General features: G+C 50.1%; 1 protein-coding gene across 1 annotated transcript in view; it reads left to right on the forward strand.

The window, feature by feature from the left end:
* The first annotated feature begins 191 nt into the window (after positions 1 to 191).
* AHCYL2 (adenosylhomocysteinase like 2) overlaps positions 192 to 14,533 on the forward strand; it is a 113,893-nt gene continuing 99,551 nt past the window's right edge. Inside the window, exon 1 of the mRNA XM_074573132.1 lies at positions 192 to 641. Coding sequence (XP_074429233.1) covers positions 255 to 641 — 387 coding nt within the window. The 5' untranslated portion in view covers positions 192 to 254. The remainder of the gene's footprint in view (positions 642 to 14,533) is intronic.

Here is a 14,533-nt window from a genome sequence, read left to right on the forward strand (position 1 = left end):
CGGGCACGCCTCCGTGCGGCCCTGACCGGCCTTCACCCCCCGCCGCCGCCATTCCGCGCCTCGCGGGGTCCTGCGGCCCTGTCTGCCCCCCCCTTCCCGGACTACATTTCCCAGGCGCCCCCGCGGCGCCGCGCGGGGGCGGGGCGCGGCGGGGCGGCGCGGGGGCTGCCGGGAGTTGTAGTTCTTGACGGCGGGGCGGGAGGACTGCAGGTCCCGGCGTGCCCCGCGGGCGGTCCCTGAGGCAGACGGCGGCGATGTCGGTGCAGGTGGCAGCCCCCGCCGTGGAGCTGAAGGAGCTGAGCGGCCCCATGGATAAGGCGGCGGGGCCGCCGTGTGAGCCGGTGGCCGCTCACCCTCCCGGGCACGGCGTGGCCGCGGCCCCCTGCCCGCTGCCGGCCACCGAGCGTGAGGCGGCCCTGGCGTCCTCCTCCTCCGGTAGCGGCGGCGAGCGGCCTCCCCTCAGCGGCTGCCCCGGGCTGTCCGCCGCCACCAAGGTACCGCAGGCTTCGGCCATGAAGCGGAGCGACCCGCATCACCCCCAGCACCGGCACCGCGACGGCGGCGACGGCGGCGGCCCGGCGGCCGAGGCGCTCGTCAGCCCCGACGGCACCGTCACCGAGGCGCCGCGCACCGTCAAGAAGGTAACGGGGGAAGGGGGGGGGGACACACGCCGGGGGAGAGCCCCCCTCCCCCGGTGGCTTTGGGCGGCGGCCCCGCACCCCCACCGGGACACACGCACACCGGGGAAGGGGAACCGGCCCGGTGCGTGGGGACATGGCGCTGCCCCCCTCATCCCATCCCGGCGTGGGGGTCCCCGGTGCGAGGGTATGGGGTGTCGGTGTGCCCCGAGGTGCTGCCGTTGGGGGGTGTGTGGGGTGTGTCCTGTGGCAGCTTCTCCCGTGGCCGTGGGGTTGCTCCCCTGGCCGTGGAGGGGGCTCCCGTGGAGGGGCCACCCATGGCTGTGGGGGGGCTCCTGCGGCCGTGGGCTTGCTACCGTGGGGGGAGCTCCTGTGGCCGTGGGCGGTGCTCCCCTGGAGGGGGCTTCTATGGCTGGGGGGGGCTCCTGTGGCCGTGGGGGGGACGACTTCTGTGCTGTGCGCTCGTGGCCGTGGGCTTGCTGCTGGAGGCAGGGGGGGGCTCCCGTGGTCGTGGGTGCGCTCTTGTGGGGTTGCTCCTGTGCCATGCTCCCATAGCTGTGCGGGTTCTCCCATGAGGGGGGCACCCATTTCTTTGGGGGTGCTCCCATGCCATGCTCCCTTGGCCACGGCTGTGTTGTGGGGACGTGCTCTGGGGACATGGGGTCCTATCCCCTTCTTATGTCCCCCCCCCGCCCCGTGCCTCTCTGCCCTGTGGGTAAGTGGCAAACGCTGGCCGTAGATATGCCCACGGATACGTGTGACCAGCGTGGTGCTGCCTGGGGTGTCCGCATCAGCTGTACGTGTGCCCGGCGATGTGCCGGCTTCGTAGGGTTTGCTGGCTGTGTGTGCACCCCACTCCTTCACACCCGGGGCTGTGGGGGTGGTTTGCGGGAAACACGCGTGCCAGGTACATGAGCTCCCGGGTGTGTGTGTGGGTTCACAGCGGGTTCACATCCCCGGGGTTATCTGCTCGCTTGGGAAGACGGATATGCGCCAGATAAAAATGTGCAGAGAGAGGTGGGAGGGATAATCAGGCGTACCCAATATGGGCGCTCTGTGTGTGTGTGTGCGCCTTGGGGTGTACCGCTGGGCACCCAGGGGTGGGTCTGCATGGGGTGCCCCCACCTCAGGGGTGCCCCTGTTCTGGCGCTTGCCCATTGAGGAGTATGGGCAGACACTGGGAACACAAGGACCGCTGTTTGCCCAGCGACTACGTTGTTTAGGTATATATACTGCTGGGGTATATATGCACACACGGGAGTACGCGTAGCTGGTTATAAACACGCTTGCAACCGCTTTTGTACCTACACATGAATACGTATAGCCATAGCTCTACATCCGCTTGTGTATTTGTGAACCCACATGTGTGGAGGTCACAGATGGGGACGTGCGCATTTACATAATGCATGCTGGTACGTAGAGGAACATGTATATAGTGTGTACACTCATACAGGTGTCCGTATGCCATAGCTATACGCATGTGTGACACATCCTTGCACATGCAGGGGAGGTGTACCTGCAAGTACGCCATACCAGCATCCTGGCTTGTATCGGGAATGGTGTGGCCAGCAGGACTGGGGCAGTGATCACCCCCCTGTACTGGGCGCTGGTGAGGCCCCAGCTCGAATACTGTGTCCCGTTTTGGGCCCCTCACTACAAAAAAGACATTGAGGTGCTGGAGCGAGTCCAGAGAAGGACAACGGAGCTGGTGAGGGGTCTGGAGCACGAGGAGAAGGGTCTGGAGAACTTGTGAGGAGCGGCTGAGGGAGCTGGGGGTGTTCAGCCTGGAGAAAAGGAGGCGGAGGGAAGACCTTCTTGCTCTCTACAACTCCTTGAAAGGAGGGTGGAGTGAGGGGGGGTCGGGCTCTTCTCCCAAGGAACAGGCCATGGGACAAGAGGAAACGACCTCACGTTGTGCCAGGGGTGGTTTAGACTGGATATTAGGAGAAATGTCTTCACGGAAAGGGTTGTCAAGCCTTGGAAGAGGCTGCCCAGGGCAGTGGTGGAGTCGCCGTCCCTGGAGGTATTTAAAAGACGGGTAGACGTGCTGCTGAGGGACATGGGTTAGTGGTGGTTTTGTTATTGTCAGGTTAGGGCTTGGACTTGATGATCTGAAAGGTCCCTTCCAACCTGGACAATTCTGTTCCCAAGTCTACGCAGTTAGAGATCTATAGGGATGCAAAGAGGTGCACAGACGCGCACCGATCAGTACGCACGTACCCGTGCAGCTCTACATACACATGCCTATAGCTGCACGAACGCTGACAGAGATCGCTATATACACACTAAAGGACACCTGCTCTCCCGGGATGCCGGCGTATGGGTGCAAAGCAGCACCTTTGTGCCTATGGGCACCCATTTGCTGCGTGCTCAGGCACGCACTTGTACCAGTGCACACCTGCCCACACGCAGCCGTCCAGCTGTGGGCATCCTTACAGACACAAATGCGTTCAGATGCGCCGAGACAGAGATCCCTGCGTATTAACAACCTGAGTTGTTGGTGCCTGGCACCCTTTCCTTTGGAAGCCTCAGGAGAAGGAGTTCTCCCCCATGGTGCAAGGACCTCTTGGGGAACGTAGGGGAAGAAACGTCCCTGTCATAAGGGGAACCTCCCTACTCCTGGAACTTTGGGGTGAAGACTTCATCGGCATATTGCTGGGCTTCCACCCTCTCTCATTGTCGCTCTCATTTTTCCTCTCCCTTCAGAAGGCCCAGGATGAGGGACTTTATCTCCATAACTGCGATCTCCTCCTGTGTGGCTTCCCTGAAACTAGAGTCTCTTCTAGAGACTCTGTGGGAAGCAGCGCATCCCCGTAAGGCGAGGTCTCCCTGTGAAGAGAGTCTGGATCCAAGGGCTCCTTCGTCCCCTTAGAAATCCCTGCTGGGGGGTTCAGTTCCGTGGTAAGGGACATTTTTCCACTAAGACTGTGACTTCCATCCCCAGTGTCTGGAGCCCTCCCCATTTGATATCCTAATCCGATCTCTTGATTTTTAGAGACCCTCAAGGGTATCCATATTTCCCAAGTGTGGTTAATACTTCTGAACTCCTCCCTTATCCCTCTCATTTTTTTTGTTAAATGACAAAAAAGGGTTTCTCCTTGCACCCTGCTCCTAAATCATAGAATTGTCTAGGTTGGAAGGGACCTTTAAGATCACTGAGTCCAACCATCAACCTAACGCTGCCAAAACCACCACTAAACCGTGTCCCTCAGCACCACGTCTACACATCTTTTAAATACCTCCCGGGAGGTACCATTAGCCTAACGCTGCCAAAATCAGTCCAGCTCTTGTCTGGAGCACAGGGTTTGCAGCGTCTAGGAGGGAAGGGGAGTATTGATGGTGGGTGATGGAGTCGTTATCAGAAACAGCTTGGAGGAACCTGCGCCGCTCTCCCTGGATGCTCCCAACAGCAGCAGAGGGTGCATTACAATTGTGAGAGGAGCAGAGGATGCCAGGCTTTCCGGAGAAACCTGGATGCGGGAGGAACAGCCAGTAAAGCTGACGGAGCAGCAAAGCTCCCCAGCTGGCTGCCTTTGCTTTGCTGCTGGGTTTGTTTGGGAGCTGACAATCTGTCTGGTTGCTAAAGGAAGCGAGATGTGTTGATGGAGGGGATCTGGGAGTACGTACTGTTCCTTCTCTTTCTTGCCCCCCCGTACCGTTGCTTTCCAGTGACTTCTCTGTGTGCGTTCCAGAGACTTGAGAGGTTGTTAGGCATTTCATTTACCAGATCTACAAATCCAGAGTCCTTTCCGCCGTTTCTTAGGAAGTCGTGCTAGTTAAATAAAAACCACCAGATTTGGTAGCCATAAAATTGTTCCCAGCCCTGCGACTGAAAAATTGGGCACGCAGAGCCAAAGCATCTGTTGAAAGAAGGCTTAGTACAAAAATAAGTCGAAAAGAAGCAGATAAATTTTTTATTCCTATCTAATAGAACTTTGCTTTAGGACCTGAAATAAAGGTAAAGGTCTATTTAAAATAGATAAGCAAGATCATATCAGATTTGTAGTGAAACAAATTAAACTGTAGTTCTTAACAGTGTTTGCCTGGAAGAACAAAATCTCAGTAGTTTTTTTTCTCGACTGGCTTATATATTAAAAGTGCTGTTTTTTTCTGGTTTTCTTTTTTTTTTTTTTTTCCCCCCTTTCCTTGAAGTTTTAACGTGCGTTTTTGAAGTACTGTGTGACCAAATGTTTATTTCATAGTTCTGACACAAGCACAGAGTTCCCAGTAAATAGCTGTGGCTGTTCTTTCCTCTGAACACCACTCTTATTTTAAAACTCTTTTTTTATGCTGGCTTAGTGTTTTCCTTACGCCCGTCTGCCTTTAGACGGGCTAATTAATCTTTTACCTTGGCAGACTGGGGACAGTTCATGTGCCCGCAACTGGTGAATGTTAACAACTTTGCGATTTCTTTTTTTTTTTTTTTTTTTTTTATTTAGGCGATTCCTTCATTTTGTTATGATATTACAGCTGGTGTATAGTCCTGATTCTGCAGCCTCGCACACCTGCTCGTACAATGGTGGCCCTTCTACAAACCCAGAGGTCACGGTCAAGTACGCTGGGCTAGTCTTCATGGCACCTGCAGAGGTGGTTCCCATCAGATCGAGGTGAAGATCTCTGTAATCACGTTCTTGTTCTCGCTGGATTCTTGCTGTAGATCCGCGCTCTCAAGAAGTGGCTAGAAGACCTCAGTTCTGAGATGGACTTGACTTTTACAGCTAACTCTAATGGACGCGGCTGTGACCTTTACGTGCGTCTACACAGGTAGATTTAGCCGACGCCTGGTTTTCTGGTGCTGCTTCAGAGCTGGCTGCTGCCGAGAAAGGCTGCTGAGTGTGTCTTTGACCCGTGTCCGAGGCGTGGGCTGATGGCCTGAGCTTCAGGGGTGGTCCACATCTTCTCCTGCCTCAGACTGCATGTCCTGACCCTCTCCCCTTCCCCTGCTGCCAGGTTCTTGCGTTGCTCCGAGATGAGGCAGTCCAGGGAGCTCAAACTGCACAAAACCTCTCACTTTACATTGAGTTAGTGTTCCGTTGGCTTGATTCCCTCCAACGTGGGGTCAAGGAAGAGCAGGGAACAGGGCGGGAGAAGCGTGAGGAGCAGGTTGGTGGAGATGGGAGGGCTGGAAAGGCCCCTCCAGCAGCAGCTCGGTGTGGAATTGGCTCGGTGGTGGTGCGAGCCTACGTGCCAGGGTGCTGGCAGCCGCTGGCGGGGGTGACTCAGGAGATGCGTGGTTTGTTCTGCCGTCCCCGCTCCTGGAGCCGGGTGAGCCGTGGGGCTGAGTAACAGTTTCAGGTGTCCCGGGCTAAACTTATCCATGGATGTGAGTCAAGGCCCTGAGTCACACAAATTGTTTACCGTTTGAGATTTGAATAGTGTGGTTTGATGATTAGGTGATCGCTCATTGGCTTTGGGGGGAGGTGGTTGCTTATGTTTTGTGTTATTCCTGAGGGTGTTACTAAATAAAAGTGGCCAAAAGTCATAGAACTTCTGGAAATACTGTCGTGAGTGTGCGTGGGGTGGGAGCTAGTAAGGGGTTGCAATTAAGACTCCCAAACTGATTAGCCGTGTGATCTTAGCCTTTTAATGATAACTCTGTGCCCCTCTTTCTTTAGCTGAGAGAAGAACATATACTTGAACGGATGCACTTCTTGGTTTAATGACTCTTAACTACTCGGCAAGTAAGGCTTAGTGAATGCTTGTACACCATACTGGGAAGTTTAAATGCCAGCAATTGTGTAGCTGTGAAGTTTTATATTAAGCATATACCCACTTACAAAAGGAAAGGTTGTTTTTCCTTTTCGTCCCCGCCACTCACTACCGAAAGCGCAGCTCACTCCTTGAATTTCAAGCTGTGTTCTTTTGCTCCTTCGCATCATTAAAACAGAGGTTTTTAGAATTGGAAGGGATTGATTTGCTGGGTTGCCGGTGCTGTTGATTCATTTAGTGGGCTAGAGCAGAGCACAGTTTGCTTTTCCAGAGCTACGCCGCCTCTGCAGTGCCAGCGGCGGTAGAAAGCTGTGGCTGTTGTCTGTGGGCAAAGCAGGAAAAAAAAAAAAGCAGGGCGTAGAAAAAAAATAAAATACAGAAACGAGGGGCAGCATCCTTGTGTAATGTCACTGCTGGAGCATAACCTTTTCTAAAACTCCTCGCTGTAAAAATTCTTCGGGGAAGCGATTACATCAAAATAAATGCCTGGTGCTCACTAGACTGGCACATCACCTGACTGGTGAGCTGCGATGGGAGGTTTTATTCTGCTAAGACTATAAATGACTCTCATGTGGCTCGTCTAAATGATGCTTCTGACCTTGACTCCCAGCAGATTTCATTGCCTGCGATGAAAGTGGAGCTTTTCCCTGGTAAATGTGTGTAAATTCCTTGCGATGTTCCCGCACCGTTTTGTGGGGCAGAGGGATTTTTTTGGCAGGTGCGTGCCTCCCTTACGGATTTCTTACGTGCTCGCGTGTTGTTTTTCTATTTTCTCGGTTTCATTCTAACCCCTAGTGATCACTTATGCTAGGTAATAAATGTTTCCCCCGAGGCTGAATTCCCAAGTGTCGCTCGTAATGAGCGTGGTTTGAAAGCTATTTAGTAAAATCTTATCATTGGAGGCCATATTCTTTTATTACGTATCATACTCGTGGGTCTGTCTCCCTATGAATGTGCGCGGTTTAATTTTAGAAGGTGCCTGCGTGTGACTGCTTGGAACTGCGTACAAAAATCGATACGTCAACCTTTGGCATGGAGGCTCGGGAACAGAAGAGAAGATAAAAGAAGACTGGGGAAGGAAAAAAAAAGTGATAGAAGACTAATGGCTGTGAATGCGAGTAGATGGCGGGCTATAAACCGTAATGCCCTGGAAATGAGAAGCCGGAGTGTGGTGCAGGTACCTCCGACCTCGTAACTGGGGATGGCGAACTTGTGTTTGCCGGGAGGCCATGGCACCGTACCTCTGTTGCTTTCTCGGATAAAAAAAAATAAATAAATGTTGAAACACATAATGATCTTTGTGTTTACGCCTTTCCTGGAGGGACAGAAACCCAGTATTTGAATTTACAAGCAATTAAAAGTGTTAGTCTTAGCTTTGGCCCTGACTTGACGCTTGAAGGATGAGCAAGGTAAAGCAATTACAACTTTCGGAGCCGTGTTTGACCTTTCAGGTTTTCTTTTTAACTCTGCCTGCGAATTGTAAAACAACGTGATGATTTAACTCAAACAAGGGAGAGGTAAAGCTCAAGAGAAAGGAAGCGGCTAGGCAGTGTGGAGATAGTAGGCAGATTTCTCTGTATGACCGAGGGACCTGCCGCCTTGGTTAAATCTGAAGAAAACTAAAGACTGAAAGAATAGAATTGGTCCAAATGTTCTGTAGAGCTACGACAAAAACTAGCCACTTAATTTTCTTCTTTGATATTTATTTTCACGGATTCATGCCAGAGGTCCAAGAGTAGAACCTCAGTCGTGAAGGAAATCTCCTTCCTAAAATCCGACAGCTGGCGTCCCGTTAAATCCCTGTGTAGAGACATGAGCTACAGGCAAGTTACAAAATCCGAATGATGAATGGAAGAGATGCAGCCCAAGGAATAAGGCCCAGCCTCTAAATAAAAATACTGGAGGCTGTTTGCTCTACGTGAAGTGCCAGGGCTTCAAATGAGCAACAAAGTGACTAGGAAGAAAAAGGGTGAATTAAGGGTAAGAGAAGCTTTAAATATTTCTTGCTCAGGTCTGCAGTTAAAGGCTTCTGTGGCAAAAAGATACCGCTGAAATGCCTCAATTTCAGCCTAGAGAAGCCATAATTAAGTTCATTTCTTAACAAGCGGCTACCGATGCCGGTTCAGGGTCTTTCTTGCTAGAAAGTCTGTAAATATAAACCAAAGCTGGGGAGTCGTACAGCCGGACTTCCGCAGGAGCAGTCGCTGTCAGTCACTGATGCAGGCTGCCAACAGAAAGGGGAAAAAAATGTTCATAGTTGCGACAGCAATCCAGTCTTCTGTTAGAACCGATCTTGTCGAGATTAAGAGGAAATATTGCGATGAGGTCAAAAGGAGCGAAGCTTTGCTAAACTCCGTTTACTCATTTTTATGGTGCAGCCGTGGAGGAGCTCCGCAGTGCCCGCTCGCAGGTCTGCCGCAGCCAGCGGAGAGAGGCAAAGTCGATTCTGGAAACCTAAATTCAGAGCACGTGTACTGGATTCAACGGAAGACTTGCCTGGGCTTTCCAGCTTAATCCAGACTCTGGAACGGGAGAAGGCAGTGAGTGAGAAAATAAGACTGAGGAACATGAAATAACAGCTCTTCAGGGAGATTTGAGGTCAAAGATGTAGAAAAAAATGTTGGTTTTTTTTTTTTTGAGACCACTTCTCAACTGACCGTTACCGCTTAAGGCCTTGAAGCAGTAAATTGCTGTTGTGCTTGTGCCCATTAGCTGTGTACTGAATAGAAAACAGATTTTTTTTTTTTTTTTTCTTTCTAGTTGTATTTTGGGAAGGCCAATGTTATCTATCTGTTGGTTTGGCATTTTTTGCGTCAGAAATTGTACGGCTATTCCTAGAGCGGAGCAGGAATTCAGCCTTGCAGGCAGAGCTGTTGATGAACTGCTTCCTAAGAAGATTTTGAAACTTCGTGCTTTCCGTAGGTGCAGCTCATCTAATCTGTGCTTACTCCAAAATGCAGTTCGTAGAATGAAGAATGCTTTGATTGATCAGAAGTTGTTACTTCTTACCCTGTAAAAGCGCACGTGAAGCTGATTAAATTGGTGTCCTGATGTACAGTGGTTCTCCCTAAGTATGAGCCTTCATATAGTTTGTGCTGTAGAGAGAAACCTTTAACTGTTTGTTAATTTATTATAGTATTGTTATTGGAAAATACATGTCTAATTGTGTAGATATGTAGTGAAATATTATTCTGGTTTTTATTACAGTAGAAGTAACGCACAGCTGTCTCAAGCAAAATGGTTGTTTGAGAGAGCAGAGGTTTCCGTGTGGCTTTTCCAGGAGCCTGGGTGACCAGCAGAACAGTTCCCTGAAGGGGCTGACATTGGCGGGGACTCTTCTGAGAATGGAGTGACATGGTCAGGCTTGTGTTCTTTTGATGTCTGAGATGAAAGGCTTTTCGGCAAGTGTACCCTTGGAGTGCTCGAGAGTAAGCGAGGATGGGCGAGAGCCTAGAATTAACGTTTCTCTGCATCCTCGAGAAGGTCACCATGGCGCTGGGATGCTTCGTAAAGTATTTCCCGGCTTTTGGAAGGTAGCACCGCTTCATCGCGGGTTTGTAGCTGGGGTATCGATGGCGCTGAAATTACGACTATTTCTCAATACGTTTGGGGTTTCCACTGTGAAGTGGAGATGATCCGACCTTCGTGTCAGTCGTCGAAGCACAGTTCCCACCGCCTGCGGTTGGAGCTGTGAGTGCTCAGCGCTTCTCTAAGTTCTGGATCACGAGCCATGAAGAGATGATGATCTTACAGTTAGTGGCCAGATGTGAAAAGTTTACTGCGGGTGTCTTGCGAAGACGTGCCTCAACAGATGCAGGCAGACCCAGGTTTGCTCTGCACATGCCGACTTGGTCAGATATGACTCACTTAATGTCTTCTTCTCTTTGGGGTGCCTCAGCCCAGCGCTCTGCGTGAGCCGACACCACCACCGTGCAGCTTCTGGACCAGAGCTGGCTTCTCTCCATCCAGCTTAAGCTCCAGTCTGTCTGCACCTGCCTGCGTAGACTTGCCTATAGCAACTTTGGCAAAGAAAAATACAGAATTTAATTACGCAGGGCAGCGTTTAACAGCCGAACCAAAAGCCCTTGTTCTTTTTGGAGTCTCCCGCCTCCTTCTCTGTGCGTTTTGCAGCTTCCCAACGGGGGAAGCAGAGCATCAGCAAAGCCCAACCTTGGAACCACGTCCTGTCCACTGATGGAGACAGGTTCTTCTGAAAGCAATAGTGTGTGTGTGCGTGCACTTAATTGCCGCGTGTGCGACTCCAGGCTGAGCGAACGACCTTACTTCTGGGATTCTTTATTTTCGGTCAGCTTTCCAGCCTTAATATTCTTAGAATCATAGAATGGTTTGGGTTGGAAGGGACCTTAAAGACCACTGAGTTCCAACCTCCCACCAGCCCAGGTTGCTCCAAGCCCCGTCCAACCTGGCCTTGAACCCCTCCAGGGATGGGGCAGCCACAGCTTCTCTGGGCAACCTGGGCCAGGGGCTCACCCCCCTCACAGCAAAGGATTTCTTTCTAATCATAGAATGGTTTAGCTTCTATGTTCTGTTAGGTTCTATTATTTAGGTTCTTCTAGTAGCATTTTTAGCATTTTGCTACGTGAAACATTCCAATGCTGCAGCGTGCTGACCTGACTTTAAATTGCAGGGGTGGCAATGTTGGAACTCCAGGTATTTTATTTTTTTTTTTCCTTCCTGACAGAGCCTTAAATAGGCAGCAAGTTGCATTTTTCATGAGTGTCAGAAAGAAGAGGAAAGCCAGTCGAAAAATTAGCTACCCAGAACTGCCGAACCACCCGATTTCAAATTTTATTCCAAAAGCAAGTATTTAAAAATAGAAGTAGTATGAACGTGCCTTCATCTGACAGTTGGGAAGCTTTGCTTGTTATTGCTTCACAGAGGTGAAGTAAAGTGATCGACGTTTAATCCTGAAGTTATGTGAGAAAAAAACCGGGGAATGGAGTGTTCCCATTAAAAAAAAAAAAGAAATGACTCAAGGAGCAATTTAGGAAAACAGCTTACTGCAGCTCATGCTGGTATCCGTTCCCAGCGAGCTTTCCTCCCGGCTGCCCGAAAGCTCGCTGCCTGGGATTTGGTGTTCTCTCCGTAGCTTTAGTGTTTATGGAGGTGGCGAAATCTGCTTGGATCCTCTTCAGTATGGGCTAAGATGGTTTTTATTGTTTGCAGAATGCGCTAATGTGTGTTTGATGTGGATTTTTTTTTTTAAAAAAAAAAAAAAAACACCCAACCTGTATTCTGGGATGAGAGATTACTGCCGTGATTTCCAGTGTTTCACATTCAACCGGTCGGGTATTAGTTGAAGTGGCTTTCTGTAATGCCGAACTGCTGTAATTTTTCTGCTCTTCACTGGCGTTGAATCCCACTTCAGTCTTGCTGTCTGCTGTTAGTGTGTGAGATTTCAAGACTTGATAATAAAATCCTTTTTTTTTTTTTTTTTCAAGTAACGTAAAAAGTAATAATACCTTATGCGCCCGAATCAAACCTTTGATCAAATCTCCCCCCTTATCACGGGGGGAGCTGGAAGCGCCATGAGTGTGCAGCTCGCTCCCTGTTGCACTCAACTAACCCATGTTCATCCTTTTTTTTTCATACAGGAGTATAAAAGTGAAGGAGATGGGAGTATGGAGACGGAAGGTCTTGGCTTGGAAAGGAGTGGGTAGACAATTTTGGTCTGGAGAGACAATTTGGTAGGAGGACCTGGAGTGCGGAGGGGTTCACATCAGAACACATCTCCCAACGACTGGGATATTGGCTAATACCGTCTCTTTCCCCTCTTCCTCTGTTGGCTTTTATCCGTCTCTTTTCCTTATCTAGAAGCCATGGTCTTCTGGTCTCAGGGCTGCTGTGAAGGCCAAACAAGCAACACTTTCTTGTCATAAAGCGATGACTTTATTAAGTAGATCTCGGGAAGAAATCCTTTGCTGTGAGGGGGGTGAGCCCCTGGGCCAGGTTGCCCAGAGAAGCTGTGGCTGCCCCATCCCTGGAGGGGTTCAAGGCCAGGTTGGACGGGGCTCGAAGCAACCTGGGCTGGTGGGAGGTGTCCCTGCCCAGGGCAGGGGGTGGCACTGGGTGGCCTTTAAGGTCCCTTCAACCCAAACCATTCCGTGATTATATTCTCAATCTTGCATCCTTCCAAACAGCTTTCCCTTTTCCGTGTTTGGATCAAATATTAAAAATCATGGTAACTTACCTGTTAGAGCTAGAAGTGATTTGGTACACGGCCAGAAATGACAGGTTCCTGGCTATCAAGTAACAAAGCACTAATCGCGCGCCAGAGCTCTGCACGAAAATTAGCAATTTCCTCTGCTTCTGCTTTATTGGTGCCGCTGTGATCTATTTCGTGTGCTCTGATGGGTGTTGAGATCTAACCTGCTGCCGCTGAGACTGATGACAGGAGAGCTGCAGCTCGGAATGCAGGGATTTTAGACTGCGGCGTTTTAAACACTGCCGTTAATATTGCCGAAATATCCACAGTCTTACATGGAAAACCGTATTTCGAACTTAAATAGAAGAGTGGGGGGTGATGGTTTTGTTCCCACCTTACCTTTCCTGCCGTAATTATTATTTCCTAACATAAGTGTGAATTTTAGCTGGTGGGGGGAAAAAAAAAACCCAAAACAAACAACACAACTCTGGAGAGGAGAATAACCGCGCAACAAAATAAACAGTGGAAGAAGTGCTGAATACCAGCCTATGCCTGATTTTTGTTGCCTGGCTTTTGTGATGCGTTTAAATAATGCACAGATGAGCACAATACAAGCAGAACAAATTAGGCTTCAATACGAGAATTGTGGGAGGGGAAGTCTATTAAACTACTGTTGCGTCTCCTTGCCGGAGGGGTGTCCCGCCGTACTGGGTGGCCCCCCCAGTGCTGCTGATGTCCGCAACTCCCATCAAATTAGTGGTATCTGCATATTCTAGAAATGCTGTTTAATTTCTTCTTTGAGCTTTGCTAACCGAGGGCTTTATATTGCACGCAGCAGACTCTGCCAGCTCTTACGGTTCTCACCTCTGTGCTTCGCTCATCAAACGAATGAGGCATTTGGCTCAGTTATTTATCCAGGTTTTGATCCGTGCGAGTCGTCCCTGGCCGCAGGAGTTGGAAGACATTGTAGAAAACGGGATTTTGCGGGAGTAGTCGCTAATGTTTTTGAAAGCCTCCGTTGTTCGCCGTGCAGGAGTTAAGTCACAGGAGGGCCCTGAGAGCGTGGCACAGGCTGTATCTCAAAGGGTTTGCGGGCTGAAGACAGTCAGGACCGTGCTGGTAATTTTCCGGGAGCTGAGAACGGTGTACGCAGCTTCTGTATCTACTTTATCTCCAAGGGGATATTGCAAACAGTGGGAAAAAATTCTCTTTCTGCTGCCCCTCTCAAAGCTAATGCTTTAAATGTGACTTTACAGAAAACAGTCTGCAGGGTAGATCACCAAAGCTGATACCACTAAAGGTCAGATTTTGCTGCTCCTTGTTTTGCTTTTGGAGGAAATGCTGCGTTTTGGACACTTAAGGTTGAGAAAGAGAAATGTGACGTCTTCACCGCTTTCCAGGAGTGAGAAACGGAACTTCATCCTGTTGCGCCTGGGGTCCGTACAGACGTAAATTCTGTAGGTCCAGGAAAAATTCTGGTGAGCAAAGGTTATGAGGGAGAAAAAAGTTAAGTGAAGAAGAAAATATTTCGTATTTTGATAGGGAGAAAAAATATATTTGCCTTTACTATCCTGGTAATTGACCACTAGATGGGTGCCTGTGGAAGGCCTCAGTCTCAAGGAGTCCTGCTTTCAAAATTCGTGGAGAGAGGATCCAGGCTGGCTTTGTTCAGCAGGAAGAGTTACATCCGAAGGGGATGGGTATCTCACCTGTCCTCTGCCGAGATGTTTGTGTTTGAATTGCTTAAGGACTACCGATGGAACAGTGTGGCGATCATCTCTTCCTAGACCGGTACCCCTGAATTTTATAGACCTGGAGCCCAAAAGGGAGACGAGAATAGCTTTCAGGGAGTTTTCTTTGTCTCAACTAAGGTCAACTTCACTTATTACAGCTGTGTTTAAACTACGGGAATGTTTTCCGCACAGCTTTGCCGGCCATGCTACGGGCCGTGGGCAAAGAAGAAACTTAGAAGTTGCAGTTTGAAACCTCTTCCCGCAGCTCATAGACTCTTGCGCCCGAC

Source organism: Larus michahellis, chromosome 1 (genome assembly GCF_964199755.1).
Source record: "Larus michahellis chromosome 1, bLarMic1.1, whole genome shotgun sequence".
NCBI lineage: Eukaryota > Metazoa > Chordata > Aves > Charadriiformes > Laridae > Larus > Larus michahellis.